The sequence below is a fragment of the Balaenoptera ricei genome, chromosome 15 (assembly GCF_028023285.1).
Source record: "Balaenoptera ricei isolate mBalRic1 chromosome 15, mBalRic1.hap2, whole genome shotgun sequence".
NCBI classification, from domain to species: domain Eukaryota; kingdom Metazoa; phylum Chordata; class Mammalia; order Artiodactyla; family Balaenopteridae; genus Balaenoptera; species Balaenoptera ricei.
Window position 1 is genome coordinate 80,770,245 of NC_082653.1, and position 18,622 is coordinate 80,788,866.

General features: G+C 59.8%; 1 protein-coding gene across 1 annotated transcript in view; it reads left to right on the top strand.

The window, feature by feature from the left end:
• SRRM3 (serine/arginine repetitive matrix 3) overlaps nucleotides 1-18,059 on the top strand; it is a 34,431-nt gene extending 16,372 nt beyond the window's left edge. Inside the window, 12 exon segments of the mRNA XM_059895925.1 lie at nucleotides 240-269; nucleotides 725-787; nucleotides 915-950; nucleotides 2,810-2,860; nucleotides 3,434-3,538; nucleotides 3,887-4,064; nucleotides 13,636-14,006; nucleotides 14,518-14,742; nucleotides 14,823-14,960; nucleotides 15,350-15,395; nucleotides 15,397-15,429; nucleotides 16,578-18,059. Of these exon segments, the coding sequence (XP_059751908.1) occupies nucleotides 240-269; nucleotides 725-787; nucleotides 915-950; nucleotides 2,810-2,860; nucleotides 3,434-3,538; nucleotides 3,887-4,064; nucleotides 13,636-14,006; nucleotides 14,518-14,742; nucleotides 14,823-14,960; nucleotides 15,350-15,395; nucleotides 15,397-15,429; nucleotides 16,578-17,135 (1,834 nt within the window). The 3' untranslated portion in view covers nucleotides 17,136-18,059.
• The last annotated feature ends 563 nt before the right edge of the window (nucleotides 18,060-18,622 follow it).

Sequence of the window (18,622 nt, forward strand, 5' to 3'; positions counted from 1 at the left end):
TGACCTAGCCCCCCCGCCTCGGTCCACCTGCTCTTCATCCCCCAGCGCCCTCCCCAGGGCTCCTGCCTCCACCACCAGCTTGAGTGGCCAGGGGAGGAGGGGTTTGGCTGGTGTCATCTGCGGCTCCCCGTCTCTATGTGCCTTCTCCCCTGTGCTAAGTGAGGCCCTGGCCAATGTCTGGGGCCCCAGCTAACACCGCCCAATTGTCTGTCTCCCCTTCTTTCTCCCCCGGCCCTCAGCAAAAAGAGGAGACTAGACTCCGAGTGCAGGTCAGTAATGAAGGCGGGTCAGGGATGGACGGGCTGGGCCTGGAGAGGATGTCTGTGGGTGGGAGAGAGTCCAAGGCCATCCCCCAGAGGCTGGAGACCTGCCACCTCAGGGCCTGGACCCTGGACACAGCCAACATGCCAGCTTTTCCCCACAGAGGCCAGAAATTCCATCATTGGAGCCTCTAACCTTTGGGTTTGAAACAGTCCTCGCTCACAATGCCCAGAAGGCTGGAAAGGTGACGAGGGGACAACACAGGCAGCTCCATCAACTACCCTTAGGGACCTTGTGGACCCTCAGGGCCTCGGTTCATTCTGTACAATGGCAGTTGGCTTCAAGCCCTGGAATCCCCTTTCCAGCTTTGAGGCCCCAGGCACCCGGGGTTCCCCAGCCATTTCCACCGCCCCTCATCCCAGGGCCCCAGTTCACTAGACCCCCACCTCCACTGTGTCCGCAGCTGTGGGAGCTCCTCACCCCTGCGCAAGAGGAAGAAGAATGTGAAGAAACACCGCCGAGACAGGTACCCTCCCTCCCCAGGGGCCTCCTCTCACTTCCGCCGCCCCACCCCTGCCATGACCAAGGCTGTGCAGAGCCTGTCCTCAGGCCACCCCAGGCATGCTCAAGAGAACACTTTTATGGCCCTACAGGTCCGATTCTGGGTCCCGGAGGAAGAGACGGCACAGGTGAGTGGCGCCCTTTGGAGGCGGGACAGGAGGATGTGGACAGAGGCCAGTGCCCCCCTGCAGGGACCAAGGAAGCCATGATGGGAGGGGTGTTGCCAGGGTCCCGTCCTGCTCCATCTTCCCACTCCAGGGACTCCTCCCCAGAGCCAGACAGGGGACTGGAGGGTGGGGGGCGGAGGAAGGCCAACTGCAACCCTTGCCTGCCCCATGAGTCAGCCTTGCCTTGGGGGCCCCAAGAATTCCCAGACAACACAGTATACTGGTCCAGTGTGCAAGGGGTGCAGCCGTGGAGGTGCCAGTCGGGAAGGCAGAAGCATCAGGACCCCAAGCTTGCAGGGAAAGGGCATGACAGGCAGAGGGACGTTGAGCTAGGAAGGCTCAGTGGATAGGAGACGGAGTGAGCGGGCTATGCCTACAGGTGGAGTTTCGGGGCAGGTATCAGCCCCCAACAAGCCTGGCTGCCAGGCTATGAAGCCTCCACTCAGGTGGGGCTGGGAGCCAGCAGGGGGCTCCGAGCAGGACAGTGGCTTGCTCAGGATGGATTGCAGAGGGGAGAGGAGGTGTAAGGCCGGAACCGGGCAGAGGTAGGGGTGTGGAAAGGAGTGGAAAACTTGGCATGGAGGAAAGGACGATGTGGGGCAGTCACATCCCCACTGTTGGCGCTGGAGCCAGAACCCCTCCCAGCAGCCCTGGGGAGGGGCAGAGTCCCCGATCCCATTCCCGCAGTGAGAATTTGCCCACGGCCACTTGCAAGGTGGGGGAGGAGCCTAAACAAACACCTCCTCCTGTCCCTCCAATTTCCCGTCTCTCCCCATTGTGCCCCCGCTCCGGTCCTTCAGGGTCAGTGTGGGCCCCTACCGCCCCCCAGTGGTCACCAACCGCTTGCACAGATCCTCTGTCCCGCTCCCATCGGTCCTGGGAAAGACCTAGAGGTGAGCTAGGGCCAGACCAGCTCCAGAGGGGGAGACTGAGGCCCGAAGCAGGCAGCACGAGTTCTAGAACCCACACCTCTGGACTCCTGGGCCTGCCCCCCACCCAGCTCTGCTCTTGTGTGAAACACATTCTGGCGTTTCTTAGCATCACCTCATTGTTTGGTCAGAAGGAGACATCTGTTCAGGACTAGAGGGACTGAGCAGGAATCTGGTGGCATCGGGGGGGTGAGGCTGAGAGACCTACAGGGCGAGACCTGAGAAGCCTGATCAGAAACTTCTCAGTCCATCTGTCAAAGGCAGAAGGAGCTGGGCTGTGGGGCTCGCCCCAGAGTGCTGGATGAGATGAGATGGGGTTTGAGTAACCCCAAAGCAGGAAGATCATCCTGTCCAAGGGAAAGCATTTCTCTCCTAAACCCCTGGTGAGCTGGCCCGAGGCTGGGCCACAATCTGAGGGGACAGAGAGGCAGGAGGCCTGGACCCTACCCTAGAGAGCCCCATCTGAGGGAACCTGGGGCACGGGGGACGCAAATGAGGTGTGGAGGGGCCACCCCCACCACGGCAACTCATCAGAGGGGCCTATCCCAAGACCAATGCCAGAAGGAAAGGGCAGGTCACCCCTCCTTCTGGGGCCATAGCCACATCTCCTATGGCACTGCCAGAGGGAACAGCAGTTGGGGCCCAGGCAGGAGGTGATCCAGGCCAGGACTTACAGGAGAAGGAGGCAATAAGGCCTGGCACAGTAAAAGGGACAAAAGCAGTGGGGTGGGGTGGGCAAGCCCACGCCAGCCAGGGAGTCTCGGTACGAGAGAGGAACACATCTCAGATCCACACCTGGACACAGCCAGCTCCAGAGCTCGAAGGCCCCGCCCTCCCCCGGCCAGCTCAGGGCTCAGGCTGTGCTGTCACGGTAGCCTCTGCTTTCTGTAGATCTCGAAGCCCCAAGAGCAAAAGAAAAGAAAAGAACAAAGAAAGGAAGAGGTGAGTACCCTCCACCCCTCTCCAGCCCCTCAGCCCGCTCCCGTCCCTCCCCCACACCGCACAGAAAACCTGGCCTTCTACAATCACAGAATCAGGCCCTTGAAGATAGCTCATGTTGTCCCCGCTGCCCAGAAGGAAAAATTCAGACCCAGAGAGGAAGCCAAGAGCCCCCATGAGTCGGTGGCAGAGCTGGAAGTGGAACCCAGACCTGTGGCCTCCCAGGCCAGGGTCCTTTCAAGTTCAGTCCTTGTGACTCCCCCGCATCCCCCCCCCATCCCAGTCACAAGAACACCAACTGAGGGGCGAGTGAGGTCTTGGGGGGCCGGAACTGTCTACAGAAAAGGATGCCTTTTCCCTAATTCTGACAAATGACCACATGGACTAGCTCGCAGGGTTTGTGTTATTTTTGTATGAGGCTATTTTTGTAAGAGACTATTGTGAGGGGCTGGGGGGGAGACTATGGGGGCAGCAGCGGGGGGCAGGGAGGTCAGCAGAGGCCTCCATCAGGCCTTCACAGGGTTCCCCCCTGGGGAGGTGGGGCAGAACTCGAGTACAGCCTGATTTCTTTCCCAGGCCACATGCAGAGTCCCCAGGCCGGAGGTCCCATCGCCACAGCAGCGGCAGCCCCCACAGTCCCTCACTGTCCTCCCATTACAGTGATTCCAGATCACCCAGCAGGTAGGCCGCGGGCCACTGGGAGCGCTCAGGTGGGTCTGAGCTCCCTTTCCGCTGGAGGGAGGGGACCTGCAGTTTAAACACTCCCCCATCCCCAGGGCTGGGGAGCGGGGCTGACAGACAGCAGCCCAGCAGCGGGTAGAAATTTACCAGGGCTGAGCTGCTGCCCGCGCCCAAGGGCGCCCCAGGCCCTGAATGGAAACCGAGGCAGTGTGCGGGCTGGGGCCTTGCTCTCTCCATGCCAGGGTTTCCCGGCGCAGTGAGGGGACGGGGGTGGGGGTAGGGCTGCCTTTCGAGCCTGGCACCGGCCGCTTGCACACGGGGCGTCCCAAGCCGGCTCCCCCCATGTAGGCTGAGTCCCAAGCACCGAGACGACGGGCGGAAGACGGGCAGCCAGCGGTCCAGCGGGAGCCGGTCTCCTTCCCCGTCCGGCGGCAGCGGATGGGGGTCACCCCAGCAGAACGGCGGCAGCAGGCAGCGCAGCGGAGCTCACGGGGGCCGCCCCGGCTCGGCGCACAGCTCGCTCGATGTACGTACGCTTGGCTTTGCAGAAGGTTCCCGCGCCGCGCGTGCTGCGCCGAGCTGGGTCGGGGCGGAGCTGGGTCGGGCCGGGTCGCCGCGGGGCAGGGGCCAGTGAGTGCGTCACGGGGGCGGGGCCGGCCGCTCCCCCATCCCAGGCGCCCTCCCCGCACCCGAGCGGCCAGGAATGCTGGTGTCAGGGTGAGGGGGGCCTGCACCCTTGACCTTGGCAAACTGAAGGCCAGAGAAGGTTGACCACAGGGGCGCTCAGCCAGTTGGGTAAAGAGCTGGAAAGGAAACAAGGCCTCCCGCCTCCCTTCCCCCAGGCATACTGGGGTGGGAGGGAGCATGGACATTGGTAGGGGTCGCAATCGGGAACAGGATTCAAGAGTCAGGACCTCCCCGGGGCATCACTTGGGCCCTGAGCCTCCCTCTCCCCACAAAGTCCTTTACCTCGCTGGAAAGCCCGCCCTCCCTCAAGCCCCTCATAGCCCCTCTCCCCCTCCCAGATCCCTCCCCCATCTCAGTCCCCTTGCTGCCACAGAGCTGCATTTCTAAAGTCCCTGCTCCAAGGAAAATCTGTCCTTTCCCGGGCACTGCCCACACTTGGACAGGTGTCTCAAACCCGTGGGCTCCACTTCCCATGGCCCATCCTTCCTAAGGCATCTCCCAGCGCAGTCACTGCTGCCTCAGGGATACTGTCCCCACCCCACCCCCGCCCCAGGAGGCGAACAAACTCCTGGAGAGCCACAGGCAGGTGTGGTGAAGGTAGGAGCTGGCAGAGCCTTTCCCAGGTAGATGAGCTGGGCCAGGGTGGGAGGCGGGGGTGGCCCACATCCCCTTTTGTCTGTCAGTCTTAGAGTCCAGGGTAGAGTCCCCTCAGGGAGAGGGGACTGCAGTGCTGGCAGGGGCACTGGATGGGCACAGGGGAATGGGGGTGAGCAGGCCTGCAGGTCCCCCCCAGACCTCCAGGCTGCCCCAGGAGCCTCAGCAGAAAGGGGGGAGTCTGCCCCTCCCCAGACCTCAGGTCTCAGCAGCAAACATGTACGTGTTGGTCAGTTTCATTTTGATTTCTGGCTGTTTCCTTTCACTCCCTTTCTTTTCTCAAACACCCTAACTCTCAAGGCCTCAGGGAGGAAAGTCAAGGGCAGCTGACAAAAAGCTCTGAGTCTCAAGATCAATTTTTGTTTAACGACATTACCTGTCTTGAGACTGCCCCACCTGGACAGCGCGCCAGGCACCTGAGCTCCAAGGGACCTCGTTGGGCCACATGGGGAGGATCCCTCCCATACCCCTGGCCCTGTCTTGGGAGTGGGAGAGGGCTCACAGAGGTAGCTGAGGGCGGCCCGGACAGGGACTGGTGCCACAGGCCACAGAGATGATGCCCAATCTGGGCAAACCTAGAAGACATCGTCCCCAACCCCAACCCCATGGGCACAGAGCGGGAAGAGCACAATGCCCCAAACACCTTCTCGTGGGAACTCCACATCCTCTGAGAGGCACAGAAATGCAGGTTCTCTCCGTCAGGGCCCTCCCCCCGAAACCCCGCCTCTGCCCAGGGCCTGCGCAGACAAAATGGCATAGCGACTAACTAAACCGCAGGAGAGAGCAGCCAGGGAAGGCGGCCTAGCTTCTGGCCTCGGGGAGGAAGCCTCGGCAGCCATCTTGTCTCCCTCCCAAAAAATGGGACCAAATTGGGCATCGCCCTGGGAGTTTTCTAGAAGACAGCACTTTGTTACTCTTCTCACAAAGCATGCTCCCCAAATCCTCTCCCTACCCTTTGGGCCCTTAGAGGTCTGGGACTTCAGAACATCCCAGGCCTCTCACCCGCACCTGATCCCCTCTTGGCCTGCAGATCCCTTCTGAGGAGCAAAATGAGACTAGTTCTCATTCCAGGGAGGTGAGATAGGGGCTGGGGTCACAGACTTGGCCATTAACCAAAAATGTCTTTGGGAAAAAGTACTGGAGGGTGGGGTGGTATTCTTGGACGCTACCATTAAAAAAAGAAAAAGAGAGAGAGAAACAAACGGGAAAAGAAAAAGCTCACCGTTTTTTAACCCCGTCTATGTTTTTGTTTGTTTTTTTTAGCCTCCCATTTGAAACGTGGTAATATTGTGATTCCATTTCTTGTTTAGCCGGAAGGGAAGAGGGTGGGGAAGTTTATGTAACTTTTCCTGTTATTTTGTTTCTGTTTGTATTCCCTTTTTTTTCCTTTCTTTTCTTTTTTTATTCCCTTTTGTAACGTACAGAAATGCAAAGTATCTCTCTGTTTTTTGTTTTTTCTATCTTCTATGTTGTTCTAGAATTTTGCTTTTGTGCGTGTTACTGTGGGAACTTCTCCTAATGCAGAGATGGTTTTTGAATCTCAAGTGAACATTAGTCATATACATGTCTCTCTATATTTTTTTCCCTTTGTAATCAGAATTTAAAAGGGAAGATAACTTTAAAAACACGACTCCCACACCAATAGCTCCTGCCAAATCTTCAGCAGCAGCCAGCCCTCTCCTCAACACCGGGGCACGAGCTGGGACTGCTTCAGCTTTTAAATTAACAAAAGTGGTGCAGATGGTGATTCTGTGTCTCAGTCTATGAGGAACCTTGGAGAGAAGCTGGGAGACCCAGGGAAGGGGAGAGACTTTTCCCAGGTCACCCAGGTTGCTTCCCAGAGCCCTGAACTTCCTCAGTTCCATCTAGAATAAGATGGCTGCTCAGCCCCTTCCTGCCAGGCCTCGGATCCTTGGGAGGCCCCAAAGCAGGGAGCTGAAGGCACCTGATTAGAGTTTAACTCAGGTGAGGGCTTCAAAGCCAGATACTCCCGGGCAAGAGAAAAAGTCCATCCTGGGCTTGAGACTGAGGCCAGCGGGGTGCTAGCTCCCAACACATCTCTTAGATGTCCCATCCCAGGCCAGGGCCGAGCCCCAGAGGGATTTCTGGGTTCTGCTGCTTACTGCTGTCTGTGGCTCAGAGAGGTCAAGTGACAAGCTCAAGGTCACACAGCTTTTTAGAGGTAGATCCCAAGATGTGGGAGGGTTGTCAATAGAAAACACACTCCAGGAGCCCTGAGCAAGGGGAGGAGGACGTGGGAGGTGGCTGCTGGTTGTCTCAGCTCCTAGGTTCCCCCTGATGACCCCGCCAGATGTCAATGGCATGCTCCCAACTCTCCCGATTCTACACAATTGCTGCCTCAGAGACCCAGGGAGCCCTGCGCCCTCACAGTTCACACACATGTAGGGAAATAAATAGTGAGGCACAGAGAGGAAAGGGAGTGGCTCAAAGTCACACAACGTGGGACGGAAGAGTAAGATGACCTCACGGAACAAGCCCTTCCATCCTGTCTCACCTGCCTCCCCCCACCCCCAAGAACACAGACTGGTGCTAGCTTTGCCCTCCCAGCACATAGGCCAGAAAGGCTGTGCAGGGTTTGCACCTGCTTGGCTGCAGCTGCCCCTAGCATCCGAAGTGTTGAAGGAAGCCTCGTTGTTTGGTGAGGATGGCAGACGAGGTTCCCGAGCAAGGCCCCCGGGCTCTCTCTGGCAGCTGCCTTGGGCTCAAATCTCATCACTTAATGGGGAGCCTAGAATGACCCCAAGAAGAGGTGCCCGTGACTCTCCCTGACCTGCCTCATCCCAGCCTCCCCCCTCTCGACCCCCAGGAAAGAGCAGTGACCACGGCTGCGGTGGGGCAGTCAGGACAGGAAGGGACATCTTGGCATTTCTTCCAGGATGAAGCCAGAAGACAGGAGGGATAAATTTTGCTAAAATGATGCTGAAGCCAGGGGGAAAGGGGAGTTGACTTGAGGCTGAGCCAATCCTCCAAATTCAATCTGTGGTTGCCTTCCCTTTTAAATGCATGATTCCCTTTCACCCCATCTGTCCACTCTGATTGCCCTTGTTTAAACAGCTTTTCTCTCTTCTGTCTGGGTCCACCTTCCCCTCTGTCTTCCTGCCTCTCTCTTTGTTTCCTTCTGCCTCTGTTTGTTTCTCTGTCGTCTGTCTGTCTCTCTCCCCGTGTCTCTCTCTCTCTTCCTGGCCATCTCTCTCCCCTGACTTGGGCCTCTCTCCCCCTGCTGCCAGCCCCTCCTTCACCCATGCTGTGGTTCTGTTTCCATCAGCTGCTTCCTGCATGCCCTCTGGAGGTTTTCTGTTGTTTGAAGGTTAAGGAAAGGTTGGCTCTTGGAGCCTGTGGGTTTAAAAAAAAAAAAAAGAAGCAAACAGAAATGGCTGGGCAGGAGCCCCCTCCCATCCCGGGGACTAGGCCGAAAGCCGCATGGCTGCCCTGTGCTGACTCAGAGGGGGAGCGCAGCTTAGAGACACTGTCTTCCCCCGATTCTGCATTCCCAATGCGGAGACCTTCTTTTCTTTTTTATTATTGCATTCCCGTCCCTGACCACTGAGAAGGTAGGTATCCCAGCTCCGCTGTGCGCCGCTCCCATCTCCAGATAAGCCCCGCCACTCTGCTTGGTTTGAATGTGGTTTTCTTTCTCTCTCAATCTCTCAATCTCGCTCTGGTTGGTTTTCTCCCCCTCCCTTTTTCTTTCTTTATTTTAATGACTACTCATTTGTAACTTGCATTTTCTCCAAATGAGCTACAAAGCTGTGTTTCCTGGTTTGTCCTTTAGTTTTCTTGACTTTTCCTGACAACTTTTCTGGTTCATTCTTCCCCCCTTTCCCACCTTCCCCTTCTCCTTCTTCTTCCTCTCCATCCCCGCCCCCATCCCCCAAGCCTCCCTCACGCCCTCTCTTTCTCATTTTGTTGTCCGAATGCATTTCTGTGTGGTTTAGCATTCCGAGTTTGTGTTCCCTTCCTGGACTGTATGCTGCGGTGAAGCCAATTTGATTTCTGTCTTCTGGAGTAGCTGCTAAGCCCCTCACCCTCACGCCTGCCGGTCCCCGGGGTCACCTTGGGCAACAAGCAATGGTGGAAGGGCCTGTGCTGGGCCTCTTGGCCTCCAGATCTTGGAAGAAGTTCTGGCTGAGGTCAGGCCTGAGGAAAGAGCTCTGTCCCACCCTCCAGGGCCTGCTGGGCTCCCACGGTCCTGCCCTGGTGGCAGGTGCAGCAGCTGGCACCAGGACTGAACCCCACCGCTCCATCTTTTGGGCGTAATGGTAGTTGAACTTCAGGGGTGACGTGAGCTGGCCAGGAACAGCTACCGGATGTAGATGACCTACTTAGTAAAGTCTCTGTGGGGGCAATTTAAGAGATGGAGGGGATACTCAGCTCTCCCACCCCCTGCCTGGACCACAACCCAACCCAGTCAGGGGCTCCCTCAGTCCCCCAGCATCCTTCCATCTTCCAAATGTGGGCTAAATGGGGTCCCTCAGTGCAGATGGTCCAGAAGGGACAGTCAGTAGGGGCCAGGGTCCCTCAAGATGTTGATGGAGAACCAGGCCTAGATCCTGAGACTTGTGACTCCCAGCCCAGAGCTCATCCAGCCACACTGAGGGTACACATCAGGAGTAGGTCCTCAGGGACCCCATCTCCCCATACTTGCCCTTTAAACTGTTTCCTGTCCCACCTGGGAGCCGCTGCAGAAGTTTGACACCCCAACCCTCGTGAGGCCTCAGTGGGCCTCCATCCTCAGCTTTGAAAAGAGAAAGCCTGGCTATTCATGCTCTCCTCCCCCCATGCTGGTCCCAGGGGCAGGTCCTGGGGAGCTCACCCACCAGAGTATCCCTCATCCCTGGGTGGTGCTGGAGGGCAGACAAGGAAATTGTTCAGGGAGGGAGAAAGTGCTGCCGGTCTGAGGGAGGAGACTCCGTCCCAGCCTGATGCGGGAGTGGAGGCCTCACCTTCAAGGAGTACCTGATGTGACCAGGGCCCCCAAAATAGGATTTTCACATGCTAAGTTAGAGGGTGTAGCTGTTCCAGATGCTCACTTGTTCTTGTCCTTAAGGATACCAGGACTGGGCAAGCACCCTGTCCCTTGCTACTCTTATCTTTCCCCTCAAAAATGTCTTACATAAGCAGAAGATGTCAGGTAGCAGGTGGTACCAAGGAGCAGAGGGGCTCCTGGGAGCAGGGCTCAGAGGCAGGCGAGGTCCTTCATTCACTCACTCATTCATTCATACATGCACACACTAGGCCAGCACATGCTGGCACTCCTCCGTACCAGGCCCCATCTTGGTGTCCATGCCAGGGGAGAGGCAGGCAGACCTGGGTTCACAGTCCCCGCCTGTCAGGCTGGAGGACTGATGAAGATCACTCAGAACGATGAGAGGGAAGAGCTGAACCATGGATGGGGAGCTCCTGCTGGTCACGGTAGCCCCAGCCCTGGCACAGGGCACAGTCCATACTAAGGGAAGGAACCATATGGCACAGTCCATACTAAGGGAAGGAACAAGGGTCTGTGGGATCATAGAAGAGAGCACCTGACTCAGGGTGAGGATCAGGAGAGGCTTCCTGGAGGTGGTGACCTCTTGCTAGGGTAGGGGGGTGATAGGCATTATCCAGGGGAAAGAGGCAAGAGGGACAAGAGTCACAAAGAGCAGGCTTCTGGGGATGTTTGGGGGTCCCTGGCCACCACAGGCCTGTCCGTCCATGAAGTTCCATGGTGTCTGGACTTGGATCTCCCTCAGTTCCTGGGAAGAATGAGACCCAAGCTGGGGAAGAGGCTCACCCTCTGGCAGGATCACAGCGACTCTTTCTCCAGGGCTTCTGGAGGGATGTGTGGATAAGGGTGAGATTGGCTCTAGAAGTCTCCCCAGGGAGGTGCTATCTGCCACCCTACCCGGCATAGCCATCCTCCCATCCTCCTCCATCCTGGCACTTGGGAGATACCCATGGGGCCCCAGGCCTTCCTGCCTTGCTCTGACCCTATTCATCTGTAAGGGGACCATGAGTAAGAGTTGTTCTCTGAAACGAACCTCTCAGCCCCTATACAGGCCCACCTAGCAGAGACCCAGCTATCCCCCACTTTACCAGTGGGGAAACTGAGCTTCCCAGAGTTGGTCACTTCCTTAAGGTTTCACAGCAAACTCATATCAGAGCTAATCCCAGGGTGGTCCACTTTGCCAATTACTATCATCTGGGGCTCTAGCAGCCATTTGGCTTGAAGGAGGTGAGAGGGAAGTGGGGAAGAGCTTGCACTTCAAGACATGCTAGGCAGGAAGCACCCGGCTCAGCACAAGGAGTCTGGCCCAGGGGCTTGGATCTCAGTGCTCAGGATCCTGGAGACTTCTTTCTCATTTGCCTCCTCTGGAGGGAAAAGGATGCTGGATGACAGAAACTAGTTCTGGGGGCTTGGGCGCTGTGAGGCACTGGCCACCTGCTGGGGTGGAGGGGGTTATGTGTTAGGGAGAACAAGCGTCTCCTGGTCTACTGAGAATGGATTGCCATTTCAGAGGGGCCATGGCGGAACAGCCCAGCGTCCATCTCTCCTAGCAGAGGTGAGCTGGTGATCAGGAAGGCCAGAGGACTCAAGGGGCACCTCGGTACCCAGTGATATCCATTCTGCCTGCCTGTGTCTCCCTCTGCCGCTGCCCTAAACAGAAGGCTCTCCCAGGTCTTCATGGCCCATTTGGCTCTGGACAGCTGCTCTCCCTGCTATGGCTGGTGTTCACTGGCTCCTGCAGCCACCAATCGAGAGCTAGGTGTGCCCTGCCGCGGAGGAGCTGACTTCTTCGTCTAGGGATTCAGGCTTAGCACAGAGAGGTCTTAACGCCACACCCCCACCCCCTCCAGGAAGCACCCAGGGCCATGCCAAGGAAGCCACACTCTTTCCAGTCCCTGGCAGCAACGTGCCCTGAGGCGTGGCAGCTGGTTTTGCTCTCTCCTCCAAAAAGGCTGCCAAAAGAGCTTGACCCAGACCCTGCCCCTTTCCTAGGACTCCCTGGTTTGGCCCTGGCCCTTGTAAGGGCATTTCTTCCTTCCTCAGCAAACCGCACTGAGGCCCTACTAGATGCCAAGTTCTGTGATAAAAACTGAGGTTACAAAGCTGAATCCAACACCACATTGGCCCTGGAGGTGCTCAAAGTCAAGTTGGTGCTGGTGATTGGGGGGTGGGGAGGGATGGGGGACAGACTTACAGACAGACAAGGGCAGTCAACTGTTACTGGATGGAAGCCCAAGGACAGGAGGAAGGGTCAGTTCTGTGGAGGGAGGGGGATGGAGAGGGTGGTCAGGGAATCCTGGAATATTTGCTCTGGAAGGGACATCCAGAAGCAAAGCCTGACCCTGACCGTCTCATTTGGTGGATGGGGAAACTAAGGCCCAGACTAGGGAAGTGACTTGGCCAGGGTCACTCAGTGAGATTGTGGCAGACTCTCAGACCCCTGCTTCCCAGCCAGGGAGGGCCCTTTTGACGGTACCAGGTGCCCTTTCTGGTTTTCTGTAGCCCGATGCTTGTGTCCTGACTCCACTTTCGGAAAAACATTCGACATCTCTATCCAGTGGTCACCCAAGAGGTGCCTGCTCAGGCCCGAGGAGCCGGGCACTGCTAATCCTTCCTCCAGAGGTGGCATGGCCTCCTCTCGGCCTAGAATGGGGTGGTTGCGTTTTTCTCTCTCTCTCTCTATCTCTCTTGCATTTTTGTGAATCTAATGATGAACTTACGCTACCACACTTTTCCCTTCTCTTACACATCTTACCTACTAAAGGAGGAAGTGCCACTTTATTGGTAAGTGGACGTTAACCAAGAGGGACTTAAAAAATCAGAACTTAAAAAAAAAAAAGAAAAAGAAAAAGAAAGAAAAAGAAAAGAGAGAAACAGAAAGACAGTCGGGTGCTACTGACAGCTCCACAGATCTCTGCAGGGCCGGAAAACAAAGAAAGAAAAAATGTTAACAGAAAAATGTCAGTTCCCCAGGAGTTCAGACATTGTTTTTGATTTCGGTATCTAATGACATTTGTGGATTTTGTTTTTTATTTCGTTTTTCCTCCCTTTCTTCGGTTCAGTTTTGAGTTCAGTTGTCCCGCCTCGCCCCCACCCCCATCTGTGTGCCGTGTGCCCCCTCCATCCCCTCACCCACCCCCAAGCGCTGGGCGGCCTGGCCTGGTGGGCTGGCCCTGGCCCGGCCTCCCGGTGCCCGCCCTCTCTCTTCTCTCTGCCGGGATCCTCCGTCCCGTCGAGGGGGGGGCAATGCCAGCCCCCGTGCCCGTCCTGGATTCCCCCTCCCTGACAGCCCAACTCCCCCCCCCCCACCGCTCCGTCCCTCTTGTGTTTTGCATGCCAAGAACCTTGCATGAGCTGCACTGTTGAGGCCAGAAGGTGGACACTCAGGAGAGGCAGAGGCAGGGCAGGCGCGGGGAACCGTGTGTGCGATGCTCCGGGACTGGCAGCCCCCGGCCTGGGCCCGGTGAAAGCCCCCTCTCCTTCTCTCCCCCCACCCCGCCCGCCCGCTCTCTCCCCCTCGGCCTCTCGCTCCTTCTCTGGATCTGTCCTCTCTCTCTGTCTCTCCTTTCCTGTCTCCGCTCTGTCTCTCTGCTTCTCTAACCTCTCCCCGTCTCTTTCCTCTCGGCTCTGCCTCTGCCTCTCCCCCTCTGGATTCTCCGTCTCCTCTGTCTCTCCGTCTCTGCCCGCCTCTGTCGCCCTCTCCGTCCCCTCTCCACCCCCTACGTGCCCTCTCTGCCTCTCTCCCCGTCAGAAGCCCAGCTCGCCCTCGCCCAGGGCCCGCGACCAGGCGGAGGCCGGCGTAGCCACGCCGCCCGCGCGTGGGAAGGAGAGCCCGAGCCCGCGCTCGGCGCCGTCGTCGCAGGGCAGAGGAGGCCGCGCGGCCGGCGGGGCGGCCAGGCGGCGGCGGCGGCGGAGGCGGAGGCGGAGGCGGAGGCGGCGGCGCTCGCGGTCCTCGGCGTCCGCGCCCCGCCGCAGGGGCCGCCGGCGCGCCCGGCCCGCGCCGCCCCGGGGCTCGTCGCGCTCGCTCAGCAGGGCCCGCTCCAGCAGCGACTCGGGCGGCGGCGACCCCGGCCCCGGGCCCGAGCCCGGCTCCGAGCGAGGTCACGGCGGGCACGGGAAACGGTGAGCGGGCTCGGCCCCTGGGACCCGCACCAGGCTCCCCTCCCCGCCCCCCCCCGAGCCCTCTCCCCTCCCCGGTCATACCCCCTCCCCGCGCACTGAGCGCCCCAGCACCGACCCCTCTCCCCGCAGCCGACCTGTCCACCCGCCCCCGCGCTAAGATCCAGATCCTCCTCCCACAACAGAGCGCCCTCCTCCCGTACTCGCCCCCCCCCCCCGCCATGATCACTCTCCCTCGACAGCACGGAACAGCGTCTTCCTCACCGATTCCTCTCCCCCCCACCAGGGCCCCCTTCCCTCCTCCGGGAACTTCTCCCCGACCCCCAACACAACAACCTCCTCCTCCGCACTAACCCCATAGAACCCCTTCCCCTCCTGAGTCCTTTCCCCCCCGGGGCGCCCACTCTCTGCCTAAGTGAGCCCTTCCCTGTCACCGGGACCCCCACCCCCCGCTCCTCCCCTGCCCGGGGCCCACTGTCTCCCAGCTGAGCCTGTCGCCGTGCCCCTCCTCCAGGGCCAAGGAGCGGCCCCCGCGCGCCCGGCCCGCCAGCACCTCCCCGTCCCCGGGCGCGCACGGCAGGCACGGCGGCCCGGAGGGGAAGAGCTCGTCGCGCAGCCCGGACCCGCACCCTCGCTCGTGGGGCTCCAGCCGCTCGCCCTCCAAATCCCGCTCGCGCTCCGCGGAGAAGAGGGCCCGCAGCCCCAGCCGCTCGCCGTCGCCCAAGAAAACCCTGGGCCGGTAAGTGCGGGCCCAGGGGTGGCGGCGGGACCGGCCGGGGCTGCCGGGCCGCGTCGCTCATCTCGGGCCGGGCCCCGCAGGGACAAGGACGGCGAGGGCCGCGCGAGGCACGCCGAGGCCGAGGCCGCCCGCGCCCGGCGCCGCTCCCGCAGCTACTCGCCCATCCGCAAGCGGCGCCGGGACTCGCCCAGCTTCATGGAACCGCGGCGCATCACCAGGTACGGAGGGGCCGGGGCCGGGCCGCGGGGACCTTGGGGGGTCCTCGACCAAGCGCACCTGGTGCGGGGAGGGGAGGGCGCCGAAGGAGAGAAGGTGAGGGTTGGGAGAGGGAAGAGGGCGCTCAGGCTAGGACTGAGGTGCTGGGGAGGGGTTGGGACCCGAGAGACAGAGGTGCAGGCTCACTTCGGGGAGGGAGGGAGGCCTCCAGAAGGGAAGCGTCCTGAGGGCCATGGAGGGGAGGGGCCCGGTTCTGGGGTCTGGGTACAGCAGCAGGCAAGGAGTTCAGCTCTGGAAGATTCCAGCCATCCCTCTCGGAGCCCCTCCCTCCTCCTTCCCTCCCCACATTCATCTCCTGGCAATGATGTGTCCTTTTCTCCTTCATCTCAAGGTCCAGCCTGCTGAGTGGCCTGTGGCCAGCCTGGGGGCCGGGTGGACCCCCTCTCCACAGGCTGCAGGGGAGATGCCCATGTGAGCTGACTGGCTCTGTCCGGCTGTCTGTCTGCCTCTCCTTTTCTCACTAAGCTCTCTGCTCACTTCCCAGCCCCCTGGGGGATTTGGAGGAGGGGGCACCGGCAGTCTGGTCTCTGGGGCAGCTGTGAGGGGAACCGGTCCCTCCCACTCTGCCCACACAGTCTGCCGGGACTGGAGGGTCTGGGCCTGGGTCTCCAGGTGAGATGATGGTCTGCATTTGTGGAAGTCACCCTGCAGCCCTAGACCCCCGACACGGGGTAGAGCGCCACAGGCAAAATCCTGAGCCCCGCTCTGCCCTGGCCTCGCTGGGCAGCCACGGGAGGTCAGCGTGCCTCTCCGGGCCTCAGTTCTCACATCAGAGCTGGAGGCCAGGCTGCCAGACTTGGGACACCCCCCCCCCCAGATACCCCCGTAAGCAGGGGGTCCTAAGACAGCCTCCACACCTTCCACCTGGCACCCCCTTCAGCCCCCTCCCAGGCTGCCTCCTCCTCCTCCCACTAACATACACCTGTTTTCTTCCTCAGAATTAACCCCACGCAATGGGGCATTGTCGCCCCCTTAACTCTCTTTTCTTTTCTCTGGGTCACAGTCTCCTGGCTTCAAACTAACTCCGGGCCAGCGGGAGGTAGCTGAGTAAGGAGTGGGGGCCGGCAGGCCTGGGCCAGGGCCTTGGGCATGGGCAGCAGTGGCCAGGGGGCTCCTCTTGTTCCCTCTGAGTGACCTGAGAACCAAAATCCTCCATCCTGTGGAGAACAAAGAAGCAGGAGTGGGCCATATTCACAAACCCTCCCATGCACAGAAGCCACTGCTTAGCTTGGCTGATGTGAGTTGTCTACACTTAAAAGTTGCATTTATTCAACAGATTTTTATTGAGCACCTACTCCAGTCAAGCAAAGACTTGGTCCCCTTTCCCTGCAGACAATGAGGAAAAACAAAGTGGTCAACATAAAATTGGACCACTGCATGTCCAGTCTTGCTGGGGCAGGGGTGGAGGCAGGGAGAATTCCAAGGTCAAGGCTCAGGGGAAACTGAGGCAGGGAAGCCCTGGCCACTGCTGGGGAGGGGCTCAGGGCCTGAGTGAGGGCCCAGGACTGGCAGAGCTCAGGGCCTTGGATGGCCTGTAATCAGCTCTTCCCTCCCGGCAGTGCCCGAAAACGTCCCATCCCCTACTACCGGCCCAGCCCCTCGTCCTCCTCCAGCTGCCTGAGCAGCGACTACTCAAGCCGGAGCCCCAGCCCAGGCCACAGCCATGGAAGCTACAGCAGCCGCAGTCGGACCCGCAGCCGCACTCGCAGCCCCTCCCGGACCCCCAGTCCCAGCTACCACAGCCGGAGCAGCTCAGAGAGCGGGGGCTTCTGAGCCCAGCCGACCCAGTTTCGTGCCCCCTGGCACAGGGAGAGGCGAGGGGTCAGGACCCAGGAGCTGCAGGGGGCCTGCAAAGAGGTCCCGGGTCCAGGGAAGACCTTGAGGGTGGGGGCCCTGAAGACAAAGAGGAGCTGGATTCTGCTGCTTCTGGAGGGCCCCCGCCCTCACCTCCTGCTCACCCACCACGTCCAGGGAACAAAGAGCCGTTTCGAACACAGGGATCACCTTGCCCCGCTTCCTGCTTGATGCCAGCTCACCAGGCTGGGGACCTCAGCTCAGTGGACCCAGGGACACCTTTGACGGTGCCAGACCTGGGAGCCTCCCCTGCCACTCCATAGGACCCTCAGCTCCTCTCTACCACTGGGCGGACACGGAGATGGGACAGCAAGCCGGAGCTAAGTTAGACAGGAGGAAGAATGGCCTAACCCTTGGTGCACCACCATCCAGGCTGAGGAACCACTTCCTTTGAGCCGGCTGCAGGAGGACCCTGGCTGAGGGCTGGAGGCTGGCCCCAGAGCCTCCCCAGACCCCTTCCCTGGCCCAAGAGTGCCCTGACTGGGTGGGCCCCTAAGCCCCAGCCTGAGGGGCCAGGGAGCTCACCCTCGGTCGCACCTCTCCAGGCCAGGCTCTTCCCTCCAGCCCTCGCCCCATGCCCTGGGCCAAGGCCACGCCAGCCAGGCCTTCTGCATGACAAGAGGTGGGATATACAGACCACAGCTGCATCTGACCCTGAGATCAAAAGGGGTTCGGGTCAGGAGGTGGAAGAGAGAAGCGGTAGATGGAGGAGGAGCCTGGGAGGGGAAGAGCAATGCAGTCGGCGGACTGAGCAGGCCTCGGGGTCCCGGTGTGCCCAGTGGCTGGGACCTGGGCCGGATGGCAGCAGGCCTAGGATGACGTGCCCTTTGGGGCTGCCCAAGGGAGCAGGGAGCCAAAGGGAGCACTTCCTCCTCCTCTTCCAGAGAGGGGTGCTACACCCCTTCGAAGAAAGGGTAGAATCTAGACTGAGGGCCTTGGCCTGGGGCATGGATGGGGAAGCAGCGGCCCCCAGCCCTCTGCTGCTGCTCCCAGCCCCCTCCTCCCGGGGCCCTCAGGGATCTCACGAAGTCTTCCTCGGCCCAACAGGGCAGATGCCCTGGGCTCCGGTGGGGGGAGGGGTCTGGGGTCTGGTCCGGGTTCCCCCCTCTGTTTCCCCCTCCTTCTCCGCGGTGCGGATAAAAATTGGACTCTAATAAAACACTTGGTGCCCGGATGGCAGGTGGTGAGACCAGGCCTCTGTGGATTTGGGTACCTGGGGAGTGTGGAGAAGGCAGAAGGTCCTCATCTGGGCCTCAGGTAGGGTTTGGGGCTATAGGGAAAGCAAACTTGGCCCTGCTCTGGAGATGCCACCTCTTGGAGGGGATGGGGGCATGAAACATACCCCAAGGTGGGCATGAAAGTTCAGCCTGTCTCACACGAGCCCAAAGCTGCCCCTTCCCCTTCCCCCCTTCCACTCCCTCACTGCCCAGCCGGACCGCCTTCCTCATCTGCACCCCACAGCCAGGCTGCAGCCAGGTGACCAGGCAGTGCCACTTCCTTTTCTGCCCCACCCCCGCTCCTGGCCTCTAACCACAACCCCTCCTAGGCCCACCTGCTCACCAGCTGGCCTGCTTGGGTCTGGCCCCCTCCAGTCCCTCCCACCATAACTAAAATTCAAACCTGACCATTCCCTCCCTCTTTCCATACATGCTTACTCAACACCTACTATGTGCCATGCCCAGTTCCTGGCTCTGAGGACACAGTATTGAATTAAGGAAACAGAACGCCCCACCATGAGGATCCCATGACC